This window comes from Nicotiana tabacum, chromosome 9 (assembly GCF_000715075.1).
Source record: "Nicotiana tabacum cultivar K326 chromosome 9, ASM71507v2, whole genome shotgun sequence".
NCBI lineage: Eukaryota > Viridiplantae > Streptophyta > Magnoliopsida > Solanales > Solanaceae > Nicotiana > Nicotiana tabacum.
In genome coordinates, this window is record NC_134088.1 from 52751962 (window position 1) to 52764219 (window position 12258).

The window sequence follows — 12258 nt, forward strand, 5'->3', positions numbered from 1 at the left end:
GTTATAACATGTACTTTTGGGATGAGACTAGGGTGCTCAAAATGATAAGGACTTTATTTTTTGAGTTAATTTTGTCTTATGATAGTCATGTGTTATGTTTTGAAGTCAAGCGGGTTGTGGAACAAAAGTTGGCAAAGATCATCACAAGTTACATTCATAAATGTGTTGAAACTTAGGTCAAATGTAGCTGTGATTTTATCCCAATATAATTGTAAACAGGGGATGATCTACCTATAAAATTGAAGATCTACGAGTCTAGTTTCTAACGCATTAAACTGTGAGTCGATACGACATAGGAGCAGAGAGATATTTGCAGTTATGCGAGACTGCGCAGACTGCATAGGTGACAAGTAGGTGTGACACTAAAGCTTTTTGAGCAATACATTTCGTGTATTATATGAGGTCTTTTTTGAGAAATATTATATACCAAATTGAAGTTCTTGGAATGTAGTTTCTAATGCTCTTAACAGTTCGTTCATACGACATCCAGATGAAAAGATATAAGCGTTGGAAGAAGGGTCAATGCTAGGGTGCCAAGCTAGAACCTCTTTGACTTTTCAAAAGTTGATATATATAGGATTTTAAATCGTCTTTCTCTTCATTTTTCGTAGAACACGACCAGAGAACCCCTAAAAACTTACCCTTAAGCTCTCTACAAGGGTTCCAAAGAAGATTAACATCCTGGGTACGAAATCAAGAAGCGATAACATTAGAACGATCCCTACGATGTAAGTATTGCTATATCGCCTCTCTTTTCCTTTGTAGTTTGAGTTTTGGAAGGTATTTCATAGTTAATAAAATGCCTACTTTCTGTATTTAAGCTTTTAAATGTCAAGGAAGGTTGATAAATTCGTTTTCTAATAGTTAGAACTCACGGACGGTGATCGGAAGTCGTGAGTTTAATTTATTTCACTTTTAGTGGACTGTTTTATAGTCCACTCGTGTTGGCCTCTTGTGCTGATATTTTATGGAGTTTTGGAGGAGACAAGGTGTGGAGAAACACCACATAATGACAGAATGGTGGGCTGGTCATTCGTCATTACATTTTTTAGGTTGTTTGATACTACTTTGGTTGTCATTTTATGTATGAAGTGATTAGGGTGTGTGGGCTGTTTTATGGTATATTGTGATAGAGATAAGGTTGGAAAATGATGTATACATGTTGTTATTGTTGTGTTCTTGTTGTTGTTGGTATATGGTATTGGACGAAGGCCTAGTTACAGGGGAGATACTGCCCAAATTTACGTAAACGAGCTACTAGTTTAAGTTGCAGACTTAGCCTTTACTCGAAAAATGCTTCATTGTTTGCTTCTTCGTTTGTTCAGAAAAACATTAAAGTTGGTTCCCTTACTTCCACCAGTATCAAAGCTTTCGCACCATACATGAGAGAGAAAGGTGTTTCTCCCGTGCTCGACTTCGTCATTGTCCGGTATGCCCATAGCACACTCAGTAGCTCTTCGGGCCATTTGCCTTTAGCAGCTTCTAACTTCTTTTTAAGGTTTTGGATAATCACCTTATTGGTTGATTCCGCCTGTCCATTAGCACTTGCATAGCACAGTGAATATGTAATCCTCTTGATCTTCAAATCTTCCAAACATTTCGTGACTTTTGGACCTATGAACTACGGCCCGTTGTCACTGGCCATTTCCTTCGGTATTCCGAATCAGCAGATTATGTGGTCCCATATGAAGTCGACCACTTCGCGCTCACCGATCTTCTGGTAAGGACCCGCTTCAACCCATTTAGTGAAGTAGTCAGTTAAAACTAAGAGAAATCTTACCTTTCCAGGGCCCGGTGGAAGAGGACCAACTATGTTCATTCCCCATTTGATGAATAGCCATGAGGACAACACCAAATGCAAGAGTTCTGCTAGTTGATGCACCAGTTGTGCATGGCGTTGACATTTGTCGCACTTCTAAATGAACGTCTTTGCATCCTGTTCCATCCGAGGTCAATAGTAACCTGCCCTAATAAACTTTAGAACTAATGAATCTGCACCAGAGTGATTCCCGTAAATTCCTTCGTGGACTTCCCTCATCACATAGTCTGCCTCTGAGGCCCCAAGACACCGGGCCAACGATTCTTGGTATGATCTTCTATATAATTGCCCATCCATAAGGTAGTAACAAGTTGTTTTGGTTCGTAGTGTCTGGGATGCCTTCGGGACTTCGGGTAATTTGCCATGACGAAGATACTCGACAAACTCATTCCTCCAGTCCCAGACTAAGTTGGTTGAATTTACTTTGCAATAACCATCCACATCCAATACTGAATATAGAAGTTGAATGACAGTACTAGAGTCAGATCCTTTCATCTTCGTAGATGACCCCAAATTAGCCAATGCATCAGCTTCCACATTTTCTTCCCTCGGAAAGTGTATGATCGACCATTCTCTGAATCGTGCAAGCAATGTTTGAACCTTGTTCAAATACTGTTGCATGCGCTCTTCCTTTGTGTCAAAAATCATGTATACTTGGTTTAATACTAGCTACTAATCACATTTTATCTCGATGATCCCGGAGCCGAGTCCTAGGGCCAGGTCAAGTTCTGTAACCAAAGCTTCATACTCGGCTTCATTGCTAGTTAACAGAATGGTCTTAATGGCCTACCTTAGGGTTTCCCCCGAGGGCGTGACTAGAACTATCCCGAGATCGGACCCTTTTTACATTGGAAGCTTCATATGTAAACAAGGTCCAAACCCCCGATGTCATTTACGACACCAGCACTGCTTAGCAGCCAAAGGCATTAATCCAGAACTGAAATCGGCCACAAAGTCATCCAAAACTTATGACTTGATCACAGTCCTGGGTTTGTACTCAATGTCGAACTCACTAATTTTGATTACCCATTTTGCCAAGAGGCCTGACAACTCAGGCTTGTGAAGGGCATTCCTTAAGGGAAAGGCTGTCACAACGGCTATCGGGTGGCACTGAAAATAAGGCTTGAGCTTTTGAGAGGCGACTACGAGAGCTAAGGCCAGCTTTTCGAGGTGCGGATATTGAGTCTCTACTCATGACAGTATTTTAGTAACATAATAAACAAGAAAATTTGTACCTTCTTTATCTCGGACCAAAACGGCACTTAACGCTACCTCCAAGACCACAAATGTATCAACAATTGTTCGCCTTCCCCCGTTTTTGACAACAACGGGGGGCTGGCTAGGTACCTTTTTAGTTTTTTAAGTGCATGTTGGTATTTCGGAGTCCATGCGAAATTGTTCTTCATTTGTAGAAGCTAAAAGAAGTGATGGCACTTCCCTGAGGATCTCGAGATGAATTTGCTTAAAGATTCTAACCTTTTGGTCAGCTTTGTACTTTCTTCACAGTTGTCAATTTGTCCGAAATGTCCTTGATGGCTTTGATTTTGATGGGATTAAACTCGATCCCTCTTTGCGAGACCAAGAACCCCAAGAATTTACCGAAACCAACTCTGAACACGCATTTCTCCGGGTTAAGTTTCATGTTATGCTTCCTCAGGATGTCAAAAATCTCTTGGAGGTGTTTCAAATGATCTCCTACATTCAAAGACTTGACTAGCATGTCGTCAATGTATACCTCAATTTTTTTCCTATCTAATTTGAAACATTTTATTAACGAGCCTCTGATAAGTGGCTCCGGCGTTCTTAAGCCCAAATGGCATCACATTATCGCAATATATGCCAAAGTTCGTTATGAAAGAAGTTTTTTCCTGATCCTCTGAGATCATCTTAATTTGATTGTACCCAGAGTAAGCATCAAGGAAACTCATTAACTTGTGTCCAGCATCAAGGAAACTCATTAACTCGTGTCCGGTCGTAGCATCAATTATTTGATCAATGTTCGGCAATGGGAACAAGTTTTTAGGGCATGCCTTATTTAAATCCTTATAGTAAACTTATTATTCTTTTTTGGTAGTATAGCTACGTTGGCTAACCATTCTGGATACTTTACCTCCCGGGTTGAACCATTGTTGAGTAATCGGGTTATGTTCCTGATCTCTGCTATCGGGTGTTTCTTTTGCCTTACCGGTTGGAAATTTGGGTCCAGACTCAACTTGTGAACGGCTACCTCCAATGGGATACCTGTCATATCTGAGTACAACCATGCAAAGTAATCTGCATTAGCTTTAAGAAAATTTATAAACCCTAACATGAGCTCGGGATTTAATGCAGTACCCAGGTGAAACTTCCTCTCCAAAAACTCTTCGAATAAGAAAACTTTCTCGAGTTCCTCTATGGTCGACTTGGTCGCATCCGTCTCCTCCGGTACCTAAAAATATCTTGGAACCTGATAGGATTCCGATGACTCCTCGCTCTTATCGTCTTCATTCAAAAATGGAGAAGGCATCAGTTCCTATAATTGTTATTTCTTAGACTCTTTCCCTTTGCTACTGGAAATAGTCACCGCATTCATCTCCCTTGTAGTCGGTTGATATCCTCTTATTTGCTTGATTTCTTCTGGGGTTGGAAATTTCAACAATTGATGATATGTTGAGGGTACGCCTTCATCTCATGTATCCACGCCCTTCCGTAACCCATATCGCCATCTACCACTTCGAATAGAGTAGTCTTTGTTACACCTTCGACGTGTGTGGGCAGCAAAATATCTCCTCGAGTTGTCACGCTTCTCAATTTGAAACCAGCTAAGAGTTTTGTCGTCGTAACGATGTTATCGGTTAATTTTGCTTACTCCAAAACTCTCCATTATATTATGTTGGCTGAGCTTCCTGGGTCAACCAAAACACGTTTAATTTTGAAATCTAAAACATTGATAGAGATTACCAAAGCGTCTCTATATGGCAGAAGAAGTCTGTTAGAGTCTTCGTCCGTGAAAGTGATGCCATCTTATCCGACTTTCTGAAGTCTCTTGTTGTGAGTCACTGATATCTTCGTTTTCTTTGCTACTGAAAAGGTCACACCGTTGACTTCATTTCATCCGAAAATCATATTGATAATCAGTCGGGGGATCCTTCTGCTACCTTCGAGGGCTCTGCATTATCCCTGCTTCGGCCGTAGTTGTTCATGTCTCGTCACTTAAACACTTCCTAAGATGGTCATTCTTCAACAATGTCTCCACCTCTTCACGAAGATGTCCCCAGTTCTATGACCGTGAGTCCCATGGTATTCACACCATAAACTGGGATCCCTCTGGCTTAGATCAGATCTGATTGGCTTCGGGAATCATGCTTCTTTGATATTCCTCATTGCAGATACCAACTCTACTAAACTGATGTTAAAGTTGTAATCTGATAGCGTGGGATATGTAGAGTCGCGGGCCCCTGGCATCTCCCTCACCTGTAACGACCTGCTACTCTGGCCATGATCTATTTTTCTATCGGGAGTAAACTTACCCGATGACCAAAACCATTTGCTGGCTACGACCTTCGATTCTTTCATACGAGAGAAAATGACCCCTAGAGGACCGACAATCCGCATCAAAGTTGCTTTTAAACTTGTCCTGGTTTTTGTCTCGATCCGTCCCTTAGTTGATACCGGGAACTCGAGCTGATCGTCTTCTATCCTTATTTTTGACTCATAACGGTTATGGACATCCGCCCATGTGGTTGCTTAAAACTCGAGCAGTCTTTCCTTTAGCTTTTGGGAGGCGTCGGAGCTCTGTAGATTTAGACCCTTTGTGACCGCCTCCGCTGCCCACTCAGCCGGTAAACAACATTCTCTCTCTCTTAAACCGGATCATGAATTCCCGTAGCAGTTCAGACTCGCCTTGCGCAATCCTGAATATGTCCGCCTTTATGGCTTGAACCTTCTTTGCTCCAGCGTGGGCCATAATAAACAAGTCTCCAAGAATCTCAAAAGAGTCAACTGAATGTTCGGGTAAGAGAGAATACCATGTCATGGCCCCCTTCGTGAGGGTTTCACCAAACTTCTTCAGTAAGACCGACTCGATCTCATGTTGAGCCAAATCGTTCCCTTTCACAGCTATGGTGTAGGTTATGATGTGCTCCTGCGGATCCAAAGTCCCATCGTATTTTGGTATTTCTGACATCTTAAACATTTTTAGAATTAACTCTGGTGCAGCGCTCGGTTTAAATGGCAATTGCGTGTATTTTTTCAAATCTGGGCCTTTAAGTATTGGTGGCGCACCCGGAATCGGATCCATCCGAGCGTGAAAATCCTTCGTATTTTGATCTATTCGCTCGTTCATTTCCCTCATAAACCCTCTTGAGCTCGGTTTTGAAGGGATCATTCCCGTTGTTATTTCCAGATCCGCTGCCGGCCAGCCCTCCAGCTTCGTCGAAACGGACTTCACCCCTTGGGGTATTGTTATCGACCCTCTGAGCCGTTTGGTTTGCAGGAACACTGGGAGGAATCAGACCCCTTTCGTTCATGTTATTGGAGGTGCCTGACAAAGCTTGTTTTAACTCTGTCATCACCCGATCATGCCTTGAGAGGTGTTTCATGATTGCTTTCTACTGTTCTCACAAGATTTAAAGTTTCCACTACATGGTCCTCCTCCGTATTATTGGGAGTCGGTTCCCGCACACGCCGAGGATACTGGCCATCTCGAACCGGGGTCGTCTCATCCTCTTCGTTGCGAGACTCACTGAGTGAGTCATCATGTGGAGACAATTCTTCGTGCCCCTCAACATTGTGTGCGATGTTGACATCATTAGCTGCTATGTCTTTTTTCACTAAGGAAAGAATCAAAACAAGTTAGAAATAAACGTAAGGATAAAAGCAATTACGCAACTGTCTATGTCCCACGGTGGGCGCCAAATTATTTATCCGTAAAATGATATAGTTAAATTTGTTACGTGATTTACATTCAAGAGAACTGATTTGATCCAAAAACGATAAAGAGATAATGTTAAAATTAAGATTAGAAATTAAAATTGAAGAAGATGACAAGCCTGGCTCCGAATACAATGTCTCCGAGGACATCTTGTGTCCTTAAAATGGTTGTTGAGCCTGCTATTTATAACTTTACATAGGGAAACAAGATTCTAGCATCAAGCTCCTCTTAAATGATAATAAAAGAGTCATTGATGAACGCGTAACAGCTGACCATGAATTCAAATATTTTCTGCAACATTTAATCTTAGTAAAAATTCCTTCATTGAATGTTATCCGCTGACAAACCCTTTATCTTATCCCGTCGGCTACGCTCCCTTCGGGATTTATCCGATATCGAATACATTTGTTGTATTCGGAATTGGTTATTCTCTCACTTGCCCTTTGCCTATCTTCGGTTCCACGTGTCATGTTATCATTCGACCATTTGTTATCAACTAATTTTACCCATACAGATAGAGATATAAATTATTATTGTATAAGCAAAATTAACATTTTAATCTGTATGTAACGTAACATCTTAGATAAAATAAAGTGGATGGTGTAGTTTTTTTAATAATAATAATAATAATAATAATAATAATAATAATAATAATAATAATAATAATAATAATGCAAGTTTATAATCAAGCGTGAAGCTTCAAGATTACAGTTGGAATGGTGCTACACCAACGTATTTTCCAATTTGGACGTAACAATAATAATAGGCTATGATGCATACTCTGTAGCCGCTGGTCATGGTTTTGTCAGATCGTGTACTTTGCGCGAATCTCTCCTTCCCATATAATCCCCTTTCCTAGTTCTAGTTTCTTCTACCATCCCCTTTTAGCTTTTACCAATTCTCCTCTCGGTTCCCAGTTTTGGAAAAGACTTTGCTGCAGAAACACCATGCTCTATACGGTTTGGCCAAAGTCTCATCAACCTTGCGTACTCTGTCTTGAGGAGGTATATATAAAATCACAAATATCCATGATTTATATATCTTTTATTTTATAATAATGGTGTATAAGGCATCACCTTGACTAATTCCACCGTAATCTGCTACATCTCCACCACATATATCCAACAGTTTTGCCCACGGCCAGAATTTTTCTTTTCTTTTCTTTTTCCGGTTTTGTTCGTAATTTAGGAAATTGAAATTTTCAAGACACTACCTTTTTTGTGTCTTTTTTTGGTTCCTTTCAAAAGATTTCTATGTTGAACCATAAATATTATGGATCTTTGTCTTTTCTTTATCTGTGTTAGGTTTGTCTTGTTTAACAAACCCATCTTTGTTTTCTTGCTGTTCAGAACAATTTAAGTAATTTAAACAAAGAAGCTCTTTGGTTGCTCGAATAAGGAGAATCAATCTCCTTATAAAATTCAACACAACTCAATACTTTGTTTGATTGCAATTTTACTTCTTCATATAAATAATATATGCATAACAAATGTATGCATTATGTTTATGCAGAATAGAATATCAAGTAGTAATAACATATTAAGTAAAAATACCTCAACAACAACTATCTCAAACCCAAATATGTCCGGCAAAACGACAATATTTAACCGTAATCGTAGTAAAAGAACTTTTATTTTGTTTAAAAAGCAAAATGGAAAAACATATTTTAAAATATACATCGTATACAACAGATTTGTAACATGTTTAAATTTTTCTGCGAATACAAATTTGATGAGGTTCTGAAATTCTCTAGATTATTTTGGGGTTCTCATGGTGGGTTTGTTTTTCAATTTTCATGGATGAGCAGAGGAAGTTTAGGTGAAGATTCTGGAGAGAAGCAGCAGAATCTAACACTCTGGCCAATAATACTCCAGTGAAGTCCTTTTCCCATTTGGTATGGGCAACGGCAGAGGCGAGAAGAAGAACAAGCCTTGGAATTGCATTATATTATTATTTTCCTGCGTCTTCATTGTTCTTGAATTGGGCATTGCTTTGGCGCCTGCCTATTGATTACGGCTAATATTCCACCCAATGTAGAAAGTTCTTTTTTTTTTTTTATCAAACACCCATTCTTTTGTAGTCCACTTGAAGCTCAGTTTTCCAGATGTAAATTGAACGGTTTCAAAGCGTGAAATAGAGGAAAAGAAACTGCAAAAGAAATGGCAAATTGTAGCTGCTTTGGTGGTCTTGTAGGAAGAAACAAGTAGTATAAGGCAAGTATATTATTATGTTTAATATGTTATTACTACAGTTCTCTTTTTCTTTTATTGTCGGTGCAAAAGCTGAACTTTTTCTCATTTCCACGGTTTTGTTGCTTCTAGAGAAAAGAGAGATTTCGAAAAACTGCTAAGGTTCATGCACCAGTTGAAGGTCATATAGAGTGTAGTGACAAAACTGATGAGTTGAAATCAACTTCTTTTGTTATTCCCTTACCTATAGAGATTCCTGGGAATTCAGGGAAGAAGGTCAAGGAATTGAGTCATGAAACCTCCTTTAGAGAAGCTAAGGAGTTTGAATACGAAGGGGAAGATGAGCACGATGAATGCCTTTCAATGAACAGGGACAGTTTTGATTTTGATATTCAAGGCCATCTTGGAAGCATAAATGAGGAATCTGATCGATCAGTTCACAAAAAGATGAATCTTTGTTACAAGCTCAACAATTATGTAAATGATCAGCACCAAAATAAGAAATCTGAGAAAAATGAAGATGTCTTGGAAATCATTAAGACTGGAAACGTTAGTGATCCGGGGATTGGTAAACGAGAATCTTGGACTTGTACAGTACTTAAGCGCTCCTGCTCAGATTTGGCAATGAGGGATACCTTAAAAAAGATTAGTCTGAAGCCGCCACCACCTCCAAAATCCCAGTCATTTGAAGAAATGCAGAGATTAGCTGAGAAGTTGCCTATTGGAAGTCCAGTTTCAGTATCTTCACATTGTAGTGCTGACAAAGTTATGCTGAGAAAACATTCCTCAAGCCAAATCCTACCATCCAGAAGTCGAAAGTTGTGGTGGAAACTCTTTCTATGGAGCCATAGGAACGCAAAAGAAACAAGCAATTGCAAACCACAGCCAATCCCTATTAAAATAACTCTAAGCAAGCAAGGTGGATACTCTTCAGACACTCTAGAACCAGGGCAAGGCATGGACTTAAGCAAGTTGGGATCACATGCTTCATTCACTGGGAAATCGTTGAAAAAGGGGAGCAATAACATCCATGGAGTAACTGGTATGTGGCCACAAAATCAGTGGGTTGCATGCCCTGCTGAATCTTCTACATTCTCAAGAGTTGATGAATGGGTGAAAGAACTTTCTGTTAGTCCACCACACTTAATTGATGAAGATGATGATCACATTGAAGATGACCGTGAGTTCCTACCTTCAGCCCATGCTGGTAAATCAATTGCAAGAAACTCATCGCTCATGATTAGGCGTCCAAATGCAAATGTGCCAGCAGAGATAATACATGCCAACAACGTGATCCAGTCTCTCAATTCATCCTCAACGGTTGCTCACATTGCAGGCATTGGACTTAGAGTTAACCCTGTAATGTCACACTTCTCCAGTCTTCGATCAGTCAATTTATCAGGCAACTCCATAGGTGGGTTATCATGCTTAGTTCTACTAAACGGAAGACAACACTAAAGAAAATGGTTACATGTGACACTCACTGAAAATTGTTTTATGTTTATGTATTGATGCAGTTCAAATAACTCCAGGATCATCGCCAAATGGTCTTCATGTTCTTAATTTATCAAGGAACCAGATTCACACAATTGAAGGTCTCAAGGAATTGACTCGTTTGCGGGTGCTTGACCTCAGTTACAATAGAATTTCTCGGATTGGACGAGGTAAATTTGTACTTCTTTAGACCTCAACCAATTCAATTGTCTTGGCTTCAAAACTCTTGAGTTGATGATTTTGCCTTCAAATTCTATCAGGTTTATCAAATTGTATACTCATCAAGGAGCTCTACATTGCTGGTAACAAAATAAGTTATGTGGAGGGGCTGCATAGGCTTTTCAAGCTGTCAGTTCTTGACCTGAGTTTCAACAAGATAACTACAACTAACGCTCTTCGCCAACTTGTGGCAAACTATAACTCTTTGATTGCTCTAAATCTGTTGGGCAATCCAATCCACATTAGTGATTACCAACTGCGTAAGACAATGTGCAGTCTTCTTCGGAAGCTAGTTTTCCTGAATAAACAACCTATTAATCCACAAAAGGCACGAGATCAAGCTGTTGCAGAAGCAACACTTGGTAACAGCAGCCGAAGCACTAGTAGCAGAACAAACAGGAAAGTCAATCTTGGAAATTGTGCATCTACCAGGACGCACAGGGGCAGTGCCCTTATTGCTCAAAAGAGTAGGCAAAGGCTAAGAAGCCGAACTCAAAATCAATCTTCCAAGGCCAATTTTTCTTCTCTGGCATCTTCTTGTCGCTAAATATTCTCAAACTCTCTGATAGTGCACCTTATTGTTTCTGGTTTGCTTTTCAATTATTCATTTTAAATAGAGGTTCTTCCTTATTCTTCGTTGCATTCTGGATGTCTGGTTAAACGATAGGTACTCATGATTTTCAATTTCTATTGTTTCCATAAATGATGAGTGTATACCGAGTTATCTTGCTTTTCCAGATCGATTGCATTTCTAGACAAAAGTTAGAAACTGTGAGTGCTGTAAACTCAGCAACTTATCTTGATTCTTGTAACCTACGTAAAAATTAGGTAGATATTGTGAAATACTAGTAGCATTACCGCCGACAAGGCGTGAGTCGGTGGATGCTGTCATATCTTAAATTACAGTAAGGCGCTTGCAGCAGTAGTCCCTATATTCGTATTCATAGTGGGAAAAATAACTTATCTACATATCCAGTGCTTAGATCAACCCATTATTTAAGCTATTATATCTTAATCATAGTTAAGTAATGTAAATCTTGCGTCCTTTTATTACTAACCGCGATAAACTAATATAAACTAATATAGTTTATCGGACACCGCATATGAATGTTTTTCGTGCTCATTGAGCTTCAGTGTGCTTCTAGCAGGGGTGCAACTTCAGAACCTTTCTAATATTTAATCAAATATGTCATGAGCGGCTTTCAAGCCATGCTTCATGACCCCTTGGACGCGCCTCATAGCGTCCTGGCAAGCTTCCCAACGCCTAGCGTCATGGACGGCCCCGTGGTCTTGGTCGCGCCAAGTAATAAGAGTGCCTATACCTACGTCGCCCCATCAATATCCCTCGCCAGCGACCAGCCGCAGACAGATGCCAACAACGCCCCTCGGCAGACTGCACCCTAGTGCATGCCCGTTGTCAGGGCAATCGACCCATACCCTACGACCAGCGCCGCGCGCGCAGACCCTGATGTTAAAGACAAGGTTGCCTCCAACAGACCTGCTTTTGCTTTGTAGGAATCTAAGTCCTTTTTGTTGTAAATATAGAGTAGCTTTACTTCTTGTATTTTCATTATTAGTCTCTAGCTTATTTATGTCAAGTCTTGTAACTTTGGTTTATTATTTTA

At 40.0% G+C, this 12258-nt stretch overlaps 1 protein-coding gene across 1 annotated transcript; it reads left to right on the forward strand.

Annotated features, from left to right (window-relative positions):
* The first annotated feature begins 7505 nt into the window (after nucleotides 1-7505).
* On the forward strand, nucleotides 7506-11275 carry LOC107793959 (uncharacterized). The gene is made up of 5 exons (XM_075221681.1): nucleotides 7506-7735; nucleotides 8539-8944; nucleotides 9053-10334; nucleotides 10438-10584; nucleotides 10675-11275. The coding sequence occupies exons 3-5, from the start codon at nucleotides 9284-9286 to the stop codon at nucleotides 11178-11180; spliced, it is 1704 nt and encodes a 567-aa protein (XP_075077782.1). The 5' UTR covers nucleotides 7506-7735; nucleotides 8539-8944; nucleotides 9053-9283; the 3' UTR covers nucleotides 11181-11275.
* Nucleotides 11276-12258: the final 983 nt, after the last annotated feature.

Coding starts and splice junctions, on each gene's coding strand:
- LOC107793959 (XM_075221681.1), top strand. CDS start 9,284: ATGAACAGGGACAGTTTTGATTTTGATATTCAAGGCCATCTTGGAAGC. Junction 10,335..10,437: donor TTTATCAGGCAACTCCATAG/GTGGGTTATCAT, acceptor GTATTGATGCAG/TTCAAATAACTCCAGGATCA. Junction 10,585..10,674: donor AATTTCTCGGATTGGACGAG/GTAAATTTGTAC, acceptor AAATTCTATCAG/GTTTATCAAATTGTATACTC.